The sequence below is a fragment of the Camelus ferus genome, chromosome 11 (genome assembly GCF_009834535.1).
Source record: "Camelus ferus isolate YT-003-E chromosome 11, BCGSAC_Cfer_1.0, whole genome shotgun sequence".
Classification (NCBI taxonomy): Eukaryota; Metazoa; Chordata; class Mammalia; order Artiodactyla; family Camelidae; genus Camelus; species Camelus ferus.
This window is the reverse complement of record NC_045706.1, coordinates 67,675,152-67,689,614: the sequence shown is the minus strand read 5'-3', so window position 1 is coordinate 67,689,614 and position 14,463 is coordinate 67,675,152. Positions and strand designations below refer to the sequence as shown.

Genomic DNA, 14,463 nt, shown 5'->3' with positions numbered 1-14,463 from the left:
CCACGAAAATGCTCATAATATTTCACATATGGTTCTAGAATTCTTTAAATATGTCCATCCTTAACCATAATATTTTTAAAAATTAAAAGGTTCCTTTAACATTTAGGACTTGTACAAATGAATTCTTTGATTAAAATCTACACATAAAATAGTACTATGCCTTGAGTATCAAAGTTTCAATTTACATAAAACTGAAAATATTATGCAATGTACACCAATACACTACAAATATTAACTTATTCAAAGTGAAGCTTCTGACATTTTCTAAGGGTATAGTAAAATCATACTTCTAGGACTAGGTGATAATGCTTACCAAAGGCAGACATGACTATCCCAGAAGCTTTCACAGGATCATTATAATACTGGCCAGGGGCTAGACCACATACTGCCCCTAAAAGTCATTAAATAATGCCTTGAAGTGTAAATGCAGGCATCTCTGACTGGCCTAGAAACCTCAGAGACTCCTTCAGAGCTTCTGGAGTAGTTCTGTCACTACAGTTCCCAAAGTCTTCCAATTCTGAAATGCACCAATGCTGGAACTGGAATAAGTATTGGATCCAGCGGGTTTTCACCGACATGAAGGAGTTTAGTGAATGTTCCACACAAGCAAATGGCAATGAGCAACACCCATCAACTGAAAGAGACACCACTGTTATTTGCTTCACGTGCCCTGATTTCAAACTGTATTACAAAAACATAGTAATCAAAAGAGCATGGTATTGGCAGAAAAATGGAAACATACATCAGTGTAACAGAATTGAAAGCCCACAGTGAAACTCACACATGTATGTGCAATTAATTTCTGACAAAGAAGAAAAGAACATACAATGGAGAGAAAGCAGAGTCTCTTCAATAAATGGTGTTGGAAAAACTGGAAAGCCAGGTTTAAAAAAAAAAAAAAGAAAGAAAGCCAGACCACTATCTCACACCATACACAAAAATCAACCCAAAATGGGTTAAAAACTTCAATGTAAGACCTGAAACCATCAACTGCTAAAAGAAAGCACAGGCACTATGCTTTGAGCATTGCTATTACCAACATTCTTTTGGTAATACCAAGCAAGGGAAACAAAAGCAAAAATAAATGAATTGGACTTCATTAAACTCAAAAGCTTTTGCACAATAAAGAAAAATATTAATAAAACAAAAAGCAGCTTACTGAATGGCAGGATATATTTGCAAATGACATATCTGATAAGGGGTTAGTATCCAAAATATACAAAGAATTCATACAACTCGACATAAAAAACCAAACAACCCAATTAAAAATGGGCAGAAGACCTGAACAGACATTTTTCCAAAGAAAAGATACAGTAGGCCAATGGACTCTTCAAAAGATATTCAACATCACTAATTATTAGGGAAATGAAAATCAAAACCACAATTGCCTCACTCCTATCGGAATGGCTATTACCAAATAAATAGGAAATAACAAGTGTTGGTAAGAATGTGGAGAAAAGAGAAACCTCACGCACTGTTTCTGGGAATGTAAATTCATGCAGCTGCTACGGAAAACAGCAGGGAGATTCTTCAAAAAATTAAGAATAGAATTACCATATGACTCACCTTTTCTACTTCTGGGTCTTTATCCTAAGAATACTAAAACACTAATTCAAAAAGATACATGCACCCTTAGTTCACTAGCATTACTTATAACGGCCAAGATATGGATGCAACCTAATTGCCCATCAATATATGAATGGATATAGAAGATATGGTACATATATACACAATGCAGTATTACTCAGCCATAAAAAGATGAAATTTCACCCTAGTCAACAACATGGATGCATCCTGAGGGTGTTCTGTGAAGTGAAATAAGTCAGTGCAGAAAAACAAATACTGTATGATTTCACTCATATGTGGAATATAAAAAAGAAACTAGCAAACAAAAAAGCAAAATATATGAATAAACCAAACCTACTAAAAATAAACATGTAGCTACTGAGAACAGAGTAGTGGTTACCAGAGGGGAAGGACAAAATGGGTAATGGTGGGACAACTGGATAGTGACACATGGAAAGTATTTTTGGTGACGAGGTCACTGTAGGGCACCAAGAATTAGAAGTACAATGTTGTACACATGAAACTTATATAATGTTATAGACCAATGTTTATTGAGTAAAAAATTTGAAAAAAGAAATCTCAGTGAAGTTGCAACTTTCAGAACACTGCACAAGAACTTTAGATGTTTTTGTGAAATTATCGATTTCTTAGGAAAATTGATAAGGCTTATCAGAAACCATGAGTTCCAACGTATATACATTCAGAGGGTTTTTTTTTAACAGTTTAATTGAGTTACAGTCATTTTACAATGTTGTGTCACAGTTTTAAGATACAGAAACCAAGACCACAGGTATCACAGGAAGGTGGCAGAGGTATAATAAGAATGACCTGCAAATCACATGGATAATTGACTTAACAAGTAACTATTATTAAAACCGAAGAGGATGTGGATTATGGCTACGTGAGGTGTGCTACTCAAACAAGCTCAACGCCTTTCTACTGCTCCAGACACTGGTCAGAATCCTCCATCCGTGCTCTGTTCTGACTTTTACTTTTCAGAGTTTTAGCAATGGGTATGGTCATCTGTGAGGCTGTCTACAAAGCAACAATGAAAGGACTAAATAAAGTGTAAAAATAACACGAAGAAATGTTAACCAGGAGAAGACAAGGTACAGTATGGTTTAAGTATCTCCACAAGTGATGCATTTCTTCCATTTATTCTTAACTTTAAGAACCATAAGAGAGACAGGTGGGGTTACATTAGAATAATGGAAATAAAAATGTAAATTAAAGAATTAAAAATAGAAAGAGACTCACAGACATAGAAAACAAACTTATGGTTACCAAAGAGGAAAGGGAGGGAGAATGGATCCATTGGGAGTTTGGGATTAGCAGATACAAACAACTATATACAGAATAAATGAACAACATAGTCCTACTGTAGAGCACAGGGAGCTATATTCAATAATTTGCAGTAACCTCTAATGAAAAAGAACATATATACGTGTGTGTGTATATAACTGAATCACTATGCTGTACACTAGAAACAAACCCAACATTGTAAATCAACTACACTTCAATAAAAAAGAAAAAAAGAATGAAATAAGTAGTAAGTTATTAAGATTTTGCCTCTTAGTCCCAAACTCCTAAGGCTTGGGATGCTGGTGCTGGGAGTCAAACAATTACCTTTGTCCTTTGCCATCTGGCTCCCTGACAGGTTTCACTGAGGAGAAGGGAAGAGAGGGGTTGGAGGAGGGGACGGGAAGCTAGGGGATTTGCTGCTCTGGTGAGCTCTGCTCCCAGACACTTCTCACGAATCAGCAGGTGGCTCCCGTTCCGGCTTGGTTTTACAGGCCCAAACCCAGCATCAAAGCACCCTCCAAAGTACCAGCCCAGTCAGTACCACCTCCTCAAAGCTCCCAGGCTCAGCTCTGCGAGGCTCATTCTCTGAGCTCCTCGGGCACTGTTTGCACAGGCAGCATCATCTCCACAGACGTCTGGGTCTGAGCCCCACAGAACGCTCTCCCTCACGTGCTAGGTTGCTGGACAACTCCAACCTCTTCATGTCATTCCTCTAGCCCTAGGCATGATGGCTGCTCCCAATATTTACCTGAGAGTCCCTTTTTGCTCTAACATGTGGTAACAAAATTACCTGTGTAAAATGATTTCCATTACACTAACAAATATGGTTTCTGTTTCTCTGACTTCACTCAGAACTAGTAAAAACAATAATCTATTAATTTAATGGATTATATTTTTCTAAGTACTTAACAGCTTTCTGGTACTAGTATTTAATTTATTTTTATTTATTGCTTATTCAGAATATCTGTTTTAACTGTTCACCAGATAACTTGCTAGTTTTTCAAGTTACTCTTTCCCCAAAAATGGTTTTATATATAGTACTGTTCATCTGCAAACATATATTTGAAGTCTTCTTAAACATAGTTTGTTCTTTTAATTAAATTTCACATGGTCCTTAATTGTGTTTACGCTTGAATTTGCTAAGCTATATAATTTCATCATAAACAATAAAAAAAGGCTGTATTGTCACACATTTTAAATTAGTAAGACCAGATGATTACATCTCAACTCTAATTCAGATAGATTCTTGGATGGTTACCTATTTTTATTTCTTCTTAAATACAATGATTAAAGATATATATGAACAGAGGAGCATATATAACATGTATATAACATATACCCAATTTCCAACTTAAGACACAGAACTAGTATTTTGGAAGAGTCCCATATGCTCCTTACATTCCACCCTCAGGCCCAGAGGCAACCACTACCTTCAAGGTTGTCTTTTTCATCCCCTTGCTATCCCTAAATAAGTTATATAGATATATAAACTTTGAAAATTGAAATCATACTGTTTGTATTTTCCATGCCTTGTTTTTTCTTAAGATTGTATTAATAAGAGTTATATATTTTTAATGCAGATAAATGTAGTGCAATTAGTTTCACTCTTCAACAGATGCTTTTTGAGAGAAGATACTAATTTACTCAGCAATTATTTTATTGAAAAATATCTGAGGGGTTTGGTTGCTGCTGCTATAAATGTAGTTAGCCTGGTCACCTCTGCACTGGTATATAAATCTAGGGACCAAAAGCTGGGTCAGAGAATGTGGATTTTAAAAAGTTAGTGAAATATTGCCAGATATTTTTCCAAGAAAGTGTGTTAATTTATATTTCCACTATCAATGTAAAAGAGATCTCACTAATCCATATTTTTTAAAATATTTCACATTCTCTGACTTTTTAAATTTTTTAAAAAGATATTAATCGGTAGTATTTTGGTGTAATTTGAAAAGGTATTGATACTTACACCCTCACTTTTAACATGCTGTCATTTACCTCTGTAAATGTCTACTTATAAAGCAACCAGTGTATTTTTATCAATGTTCTCCTGCAGGGCAAGTTCATCCAGACAGCTTTACTGAAGAGTCTCTCTAGCTGAGTACAAAGGGTGAACAGGGGTTTACAAATTGAAAATGGAAAAAGAAATCATCACAGCACCTCAGTCACAGAGAATGAAACATTCACAAAGAGATTACTGTAAATGACTTGAATCCCATGGTGACAGTTTACTACATATGTGAAGACTATATTCACCTGATAATTTGTTTATTGCGTTCCTGTGTGAGACAGCATCTTATGGCTATGAATTAATCTAAGTTGATTATTGCATGAAAAGAAAACATTTTTGCAAAGTACACACTGTAACACAATCAGGGATAATTTCTAAAATAAAATAAATCTTCACTTGAAATGTCAAATAACCACCTTTAATTACTGTGGTTTTCTCAAGGCAGTCAGGTCAGAAAAGCAAGTGGTTAGTGAAAATGAGGAAATGCAACTTTACTATTTTTTTCTAATGGGAATAAATGGCATAAATCTTAAAAGTAAATGACCAATGACTTGATTTTCTTCTCATTAACTCTCCCTTCTACTAGCAAAGTTACCACTGAAAGCAATGGAGAGTCAAGAGATTTACAGCATGAAAAGTCTAAACATCCAGAAAATGTTTATCTGAATTGAGAACATGTGCATATTGGTACAGGGAAGGGGAGGGAAATTCAGGAGAGAGAGAAAGATGATTAAAGTTTACTAACTTTGGAAAAAGTATGACAAATTAAAATGTATCTTTCAAAGCCTATTTAAAGTTATTTAAACATCTCAAACAGAAAAACTTTATAGTAACCTAAAGTCTTTCACCTGGAGGAAATTATGGAGTGATAAAAAAATTTTTAAGAAGTACTAATATATTACCTTGTACATTTAAATAGTTACTTTATATCAACCTCACTGGCCCTCAAATTAGAATCTTTTTTTTTTTAAAGTTCTTTGCATCACTTTTGTCTCCCTTCTTTGTCAAAATCACTATCATCTTTTTTTTTTTCACTATCATCTTTTATTTGAGTTCATTACTAACTGGTCTCTGAAATTCTATGCTTGTCAAAGCAATATTTTCAAGACACAAATCATATCACTCCAATTCCCTGAACAGAATTCCTCAGTGGCTGGATATTGATTTGGAATAAAATGTTAACCCCTTCTAAAGTATATAAACTTGTGTGGTTTGCATGATCAGAAAACCTTCTCATCTTATGTTTACTGCATTCCATGAATACAGGGGTATATCTGGACTATTCATTCCTCCTGGATTCCCTTCTGGGAAATCCAACCAGCTATACGGGCTATTAAAGAGTCATCTTACCTCTCCTTCTTCCTTACCCTGTGTATCTGTTTGGTTAGAATCTTGCTTCAGTACATCTCCAAGGACTCCCAGATCCCCTTCTCCTCTTCATCCTAACCCAGGGTCCTTAGCTTGCACCAGAATATCTGACTAGCAGGTCTCCAGCTTCAAGTCTCCCCTCTAAACCATCATTCACAAGTGCCTCATGATGGCCTTTCAGAAAAGCCTATCTGAGTGCACTGCATCCTGGCCTAGAAGCATTCCCGTGGCTAAGCAGTGACTGCCCAATGGAGTCCAAACTCTTCAGCAGGCCCTTAAGACCCTTTGCAAAGATGGCTTGCCATCTTCTGATTCCATGTCCCTCAGCACCTTATGTTCTAGCTGTATCAGGTTTCACCATCCATTTCTTGTCACTTTATTGGTTACTTTTCAAAATCCAATTTAAATATAATTCTACAAGTATATTTAATCATTCCTCTCCTGTGTTTCTATAGTATTTTATTTATATCACTAACGAAATACCTTTATACTGGGTACTGGTTACTCATATAGCCATCAGTCTCTACTAGTCTATGAACTATGAAGGAAGGGTCTATGTTTTTATTTTTTATTTTATATTAATTTAATAAAACACTTATTGAATGATAGATGTTAGACAATAATATCTCTGAGATTCCTTACTGATATAAATGTCATAAATTTTTATTATTCAATTCTATTTTAGGAGACAAACCACCCTTTAAATTCTTAAGTTGCCTTTCTAGAAAGCATTTTGGTAATAAAAGTACCAGGAATCTTAAAAAATGCCCATCAAATCTGATCCAGTATTTATAATTTAAATAATCTATATTAAGGAAATAATCAGAAATATAGTAAAAAAAAAAAAGCTATCAATAGGATGTTCAACACAATATTTCTTAACAGCAGGGAAAATTGGAGTCTAATTTCTTATAACAATCTAATGACTTACTAAATTACAGCACAATGATAAGATGGATTATTATGAAACTATCTTAAACAGTTTTTGAATTATAGTAAATGACATAGGAAATGCTCATGGTATAATTTTCAGTGGGAAAACATGTATAAAGGTGAATACAGATGTCCAGTCAAAAGGAATGATGAATTCATAGGCTGAGCCTTTCTTCTGCTGAAAACACATAGCAATGAATGGGAACATAAAAGAGAAAATCAAACCAACACAATGTGCTTTACAAAAAATGTTAATATCTCTTTGGACCAGAAATAGCAGAAAAGCCTAAGTTAATAAATAATGTGGAGGTGAGAGGTCACTGGAGTGTGCACATGGAGGAGAAGGTAAAGATCTTGGCTTACATGGAAACTGGTGGGGTGAGACGTCACACAGCAGGGAATGGAACTGGTCTCACTACTGGAAACCCAGAGCTGTGACTGGGCTCCACTCATGAAAGGAGGGTGAAAAGAGATATGGTCCATACACAGCTGTGTGTCTAGAGCAGCAACAGCAGACAGATAAGCTTTCCAGGCAAGTCCTGAGCCAAGTCATTCACTAACTTGATGTCTGAATCTGCAATAACCTAACATGTCCACATGGCAGGACTTTCAGGCAGGCTAAGTCAAAATAATTGAAAAAATTAAGAGAGTGCAGATGTGTGGGGTCAGGGGACAGGAGAGAGCAAGGGACAAACAGATTGACAGACAGTATCTGTCAAAACTCCTCAACTCTTCAGTTGTAACACAAAAGCAATCATAGATAATTTATAAATGATTGGATGTATATGGCTATGTTCCAATTGAACTTTACAAACAGCCTGCAGGCTGTAAACTTCTGACATCTGACACCTGTTTTAAATCTACATTTTAATACCTTAAAGAAAACTAATGAGTAGAAACAAAGCTTACAGCTATTAACAAATGAAAGATGAAACAAAAATTATAGAAAATCCAAATAAAATTTTCATAGATATGGTAAAAAAAAACATATTATAAATCTTAAGAAACAAAAAGTTATTATGATTTTAAGATAATTGCATTGAAAATATTAACATCAGTTTGGACAGAGTTATAGAGAGAGTTAATGAACTGGAAGACATTGTTGAGAAATACATGAAGGTTATAGCAAAAGGAGTGGGGTAGGTTTTAAAAATATAAAAGACAAGTTAGGAGACATAGAGTGTTGGACCAAATGGCTCCGATACCCTTCTAAGAGGAATTTCAGGAAAAGAGGAGAAACTGATCAATATATGAAAAGGTAATTGTCAAGAATTCTTGAAACATTAAGGTACACATCAGTCTTTAAAATAAAAGTTCTAAGTACAGGGAAAGATAATAAACAAACAAACAAACAGACAAATAAACAAATAAATAAAGTCATACTACATATATTAAAGCAAAGCCAAAGATGAATAAGGATGAGAAAATACAAAAGTCAACAAAAATAAAAGACATTATCTACAAAAGAATGACAGATTGAAAACAGATTTATCAGATAAGAGATGGCAGAAGAAAAACAGTATCTTCAAAATATTGATGAAAATGTGTCAATCTACAATTCTATGTCCAGCACACTGGTCATTCAAAAATAAGAAAGACAATTTTTTGCAGTCATTTCCAGACTCAGAACTTAACGCCCACCAAGCCTCACTGAGCAAACAACCAAATGAGAAGGGAAAAATGGGATGCAAAAGTGGTGGCAGAGTGATTAAATATGTTGGTAAATGTTATTATTTAAGGATTATAAAATATCAGTAATTTTTAAAAGAAAAATGATACTAGTAAAAGTCTGAAAAACAGAAGAAAGAAAAGAGTAGTTAATTATTAGTCAGAATGTTCTAAAAGTTTCATCTTATTTGGGAAGGTAAATATATTGAGTAAATTTATGGCATGTTTTAAAACTATATACATTCAGAAAATATGTTAATAATTAAGATCAGCCAACAAATTAATAGTAATACTGTCTATAGCTTTCAAAATGTATTACAGGAGTCAGGGAGAGAATGTTGACAAAATTTTAAGATAATAGAAAGCCAGAAAAAAGACATAATGTAAACATAAATATATTATCCAACTATAGAGCAGAAAATGTAAGAATGGACAAAAATTACAAAAATTGTATGCATCATGGTGTCACTGGAATAATTCATGCATGTGCAACATATACACATACTAGATAAAAACATACCAAAATATTAACCTTATGATATTGGACTACAGGATGACAGATGATGGAAGAAATTTTCACATACTGAAATATGGATAAGTCATTCTGGCTTATACATGATTTGGCTTAAAGTTTATGCTAGCTACAACAGACTGTTTTGAGGCTTTCAAACATGCACTGTACATCTGCTTTAACTATTAAAGAAAAAAGTGCATTCAAGAATCAAAATGGATCAGTACCATACTGTTTTAATTACTATAGCTTTGTAGTATACTCTGGGAGCATGATTCCCTTAGTTTTGTTCCTCTTTCTTAAGATTGTTTTGTCTACTTGTATTCTTTTGTGTTTCCACACAAATTTTAATAATTTATTCTAGGTCTGTGAAAAATGCCCTTGGTATTTTGATAGGGATTGCATTGAATCTGTAGACCGCCTTGTGTAGTATGGTCATATTAACAATACTAATTCTTCCAATCCCAGAACATGGTATACCTTTCCCTCTGTTTGTGTTGTCATTATAGATACGTTCCTATATTACCAAAAACTTGAATTTTCTGCACTGTAGCAAACTCAAGGACACCAGCGGTCACTCTCAGAACAATATCTGCTAGTAGTTGCTAGCTGTTACCTCATGGTCTCAAGGTCTCCCCTTGTAATTATGCAACTATTTTGGACCAATCTTTGCTTAACAAATACCTTTACTTCTTGCCAGCTCCAATTCTAATTCTTGACAAACAACATATGTAATTTTGCAGTTTTTGCCTTTATAATCCTTCCCCATTTGTGGTTTGGCAGAATACAATCCAAGTGCCTCTTGACTCTTTGTCTCCCAGGATACAATCCTCAGATTGGCTCAAATAAAACTGTTCTCTGTTCCTACTGCAAATAGTTTATTGATTATTTCCATTGATAAAAATAAATATATTTTCTTCTCTACATTTTTCAATGTTGTCTGATGTTCCATACTAAAATGTTACTCATTCTAAAATCATAATAAGAAGTAATTTTAAAAAAGCTACTGGTTGCATTTGAATTAAGTTTATAACATCATTTTTTCATTTCTCAAACAAAAATAAATAAAATCAGACATATACAATTATAAATATAAGTGTTCCAAACAAATATAAATCAATACAAATAAGTTTATGGGCTGATTTTTCCTGTATATGTCTGGACAAAGACATTATTTCAACTTGAAATGATAGGTAATGAATTTTAAATATTTTCAAGTCAGATACTGAAGGTGGGGGAGGGCAGGAGGTACAAGGAAGAATGTGAATGAGAACATTCGTGCCCAGTTCCAGGAACTTAACTACTCAATGCTCTGTTCATGTTGAGTCGTGTGGCGAGTGGAATGATTTCTACCCAAGAAAGGCAAGGGAACAGAAGCCACCGTGGGGCACGACGGCATCAAGAACTGTTTACAGTCAGAAGAGGCACAAGCTGACCAGGCTGATAAACCAACTACACGTCACTGAGCTCAGGAAGCCAGGGAGCTCCCTGGGGAGCTGGAGAAAGCATGGGAACAATATACATACCAAACACAGCGGATGCTCTTATAAAATGCTAAAATGAGATTCAGTTGTCTTACTATATGTGCCTGAGCCATAACACACTATTTCTTAGACTTTCCAAGAAACAAAAATTAAGTCTGGAAGAAGAAACAGTGATAGAGCCAGAAGATGGGTGACTTAGGGCTGACAGCTTATCTGTCTTTATCAAACTAATCACACTGTTTATTCTATTTTCCTTATTATAAGTAGCCAAAGTCTTTGAGATATTTATTATTTGAAAAATATTGGGACAAATTCTCTACATATATAATCTAATTTTCTAAGTCTTCTTTAAAAATGTTGCTTCTTAAAAAAAAGTTGACAGGATATTTGAATCTTCGGAAATGAATTACCTAGTTTGATCACTTAAAAGAGATCATTATTAGGGTACATTTATCAAGGCAGATATTCATTTAAAGTAATTGTATCCAAAATAACCTCCTATTTGACTCCTATTTACTCAAATCAATGTATATTTATACCCATCTCATTCCATAAAGGGACATGAGGCAGTTTTATTCTACGCCTTCTTGATATGGAATGCTGCCTTCATGCTAGATCCTTCCTAGAAATGGAATTTAAATTCCAGATCACAAGATTTCCTTCCTTGTGTCACAAAACATATCATTTTTATGAAAAAGAAATTTTTGGAAAAGCAAAAAATAAGAGGCATAATTCGTTCTGATTTTTTTCAGTTTTTTAAAGATCACTCAGAGTTTGACAGCCTTGTCAATGGCCATTCAAGCTGATCTCATTTTAGAAGAACAGTAACATGTAATGAGACTATTTCATGACCTAAAGCTTCATTTCCCCACCTCTACTGTAAGCTCCTCTGAGGCACACGCCGTGCTTCTGTTACTAACAGGGTAGCAGATTTCCGATTCTTGAATTGAGTTCCGCCGACTACAGCACCTACCAGACACGCTGTGGGAAAAGTGCCCTGTGGTCAAGTGAGCTGGGAACTGCTGCCGCCCTTTGTCCAGAGGGCCCTGGAAATTCCTCCCAGCTTATCTTAGCCCAGCAGTTCTCATACTCATTTAGCCATGAAATCCGCCATTTCTAGGGCACCAAATTGTAACAGCCTATGGACAAACTTGAGAAATGCGGTACTGGATAGATTCAACAGGTGCTAGTTGAGGGGACGGACCATTCAGAAAAGTTCTTCTTAACCCAATATAAAGTATAAACCCTTGGTGTTAAGATCATCACCTTCTTAACCCTCTGAGTCACTCAGAAATTTCTAAGATGCTCCTTCAATAAGTGATCATTGCTTGAGAAGACAGACGTGCAGGAGGAAATAACTGTCATCGGTGCTGCCTACCCGCCCTTTCCAAATCCTTTTCCCAGTGGGTGTTAGTTCTCCCTTTTTAGCTCTGAGTCTTGAGAGTTAGAAATGTGAGAATTTTCATGACCTTATGTAACTATAGCAAGGAAGCATGTAGATATGAAAAGTAAATGAGGTAACATTCCAAAGTGCAGCACCAACCAAAGTAAACATAAATCCCCTGTTAATGAGCTCACCATGACACTTGTTTATAAAATCATTTGTGAACTATGAAATCCTGCTTTGCAAGACTGAATTGATTGAAGTGTTAAATATTCTCCAGATAACCCAGAAATGTCCAGCACTACATCAGAGGTTGGGGTGGGGGAAGAGAGACAGCAGGAGAGAGAGGAATTTCATAAGCAAATCAAGATAACTGGCAAAATTTTGAAATATGATAAACACTATACATGAATGATTTGGGATTTGTATTGCTTTAAGAAATCATAATTAAATGCATAGTAATGTGGCATTATATAAACATAACATAGTTTAAGTTGTTATTTTTTTTAAAAAGCAAGGCAGTCATTCTAGGGTTCAATGAGCACTCGTATTAGAGACTCTAAGGTGGAGCATCTTGATGACAAGTCTTCACCTCCCTGGACAGAGATGGCTGCATCCTTGGGTACCCACAGCACCTAGCAAATACCTATCCTATATCAGGCCTATAATAAGCTAAGTGTTTACAAACTACAAGCAAATTATATAATGTTACTATTTTCACTGAAATCCATATAAAAGCATCTGTAATCAGAATATAACAACTCGATAAATTTGATTACAGATCAATATCTTTGGATAAACACTTCAGCACTGAGATTGAATCTCTTAAAATTTTTTATCATCTTTTTGGTTTCTGGGCAGCAGTAACCAAGCCTCTTCTTCTCATCTAGTGAGACATGAAATGAAAATCTCACATAAACTTAGTCACTCCCTGTCTGTACTTAAAAAGATAGAAAAAGGCTTAAATAGGTGAGGTGTCTCAACTCCATAACAAGAAGAAGCCTCATGAAAAGAAGGTAAAAGGGATGAATAAAAAAGGTGAAGGGAATTAAGAGGTACAATCTGCCAGTTATAAAATTAATAAGTCACAGGGATGTAAGGTACAGCATAGGGAATACAGTTAATAATATTGTAATAACTTTGTATGGTATGTAATATATGAAAAAACTGAATCACTAAGTTGTGCACCTGAAACTAATATAATACTGTAAGCCAAGTGTACTTCATCAAAAGCAGGGAGGGGATGAAAGGGAGTTTTTTCACCAAAAAAAAAAATTGTAAACAATTTGCTTTTATGTATTACTTTCAATTTACAAATTCAAAGAATTTCAAACTCTCTTCAAAATGATTTGATATAAGGCTTGTCAACTAACAATAAAGCATTACACATATATGTGTTTTTTGATCAAATATGTGAAAAAAGACATTTTCTTCCCAGGCAAGTTCACAAGCCACAAAATCTTGGGCAGGTGCACCAAGGGCGGGGTGGGGGGGGGGAATATTTATCTTTTAACAACGATGTGACAGAAGTCTGTCCTCTCATTGAAAATGCACAAATATCAATCATGAGTTGCTTTAAGACTGTACATTACCTCTCAGGTCTCTCTTTAGTTTTCTGAGGTCTTTTTGAAAATCTTCAAACTTCATCTGTGAGGTCTGAAGGAGGTCCTGGGGTTCAGGCAGTGGAAACACACACTGTTCCTTTCCAGCATTCTGATCAGCAAGAAGAACAAAGTGTTCATATAACTGAGAAGAATACAACAGCAGCAGTGACAAAACAATGACACACACTGTCAAATTGCTTACCAGTAAAGAACAACACAACATGACTCTGTGAAAACCGTCTGACCTCATCAAAATTACGCAGATAATAGGAAACAACATACGACAAAAGGCCTCTGCTATTGTCCTAGGCAGAAAGACCAAAGTAATTAGAAATAGATTTTACAAATTATTACATATACAGTGTCAAATAAAATTAATTCCAGTAAATCCACATATTTAGATGAGAATATTTAGAATGAAAGGTGAAATTCTGTGTTTCACGTTACTTTAGCTTAATAGCACAGAAGACCTTGTGTTCCCCACTGTTCCAACCTAATCTCCAAGTGGATGCACAGCGGTTTCAGGGTGGGGTCTCAACTGTGTACACTTTCCTGTTTTCACCCTCTTCGATCAGAAAATTAGCTCATTAATTTTTATGTTTTATTATTAAAAATATAACTACCATCTAAACTGA

General features: G+C 35.0%; 1 protein-coding gene across 4 annotated transcripts in view; it reads right to left on the bottom strand.

Annotated features, from left to right (window-relative positions):
* Positions 1–14,097, bottom strand: part of LOC116667325 (formin-1-like) — a 33,167-nt gene extending 19,070 nt beyond the window's left edge. For all 4 annotated transcript variants that reach the window (XR_004324223.1, XR_004324224.1, XR_004324222.1 and 1 more), the window contains exon 1: positions 13,817–14,097. Coding sequence is in view for 1 of the 4 variants with exons in the window: in XM_032492033.1 (XP_032347924.1) it covers positions 13,817–14,078 (262 nt within the window). In the remaining 3 variants the exon portion in view is untranslated. The remainder of the gene's footprint in view (positions 1–13,816) is intronic.
* Positions 14,098–14,463: the final 366 nt, after the last annotated feature.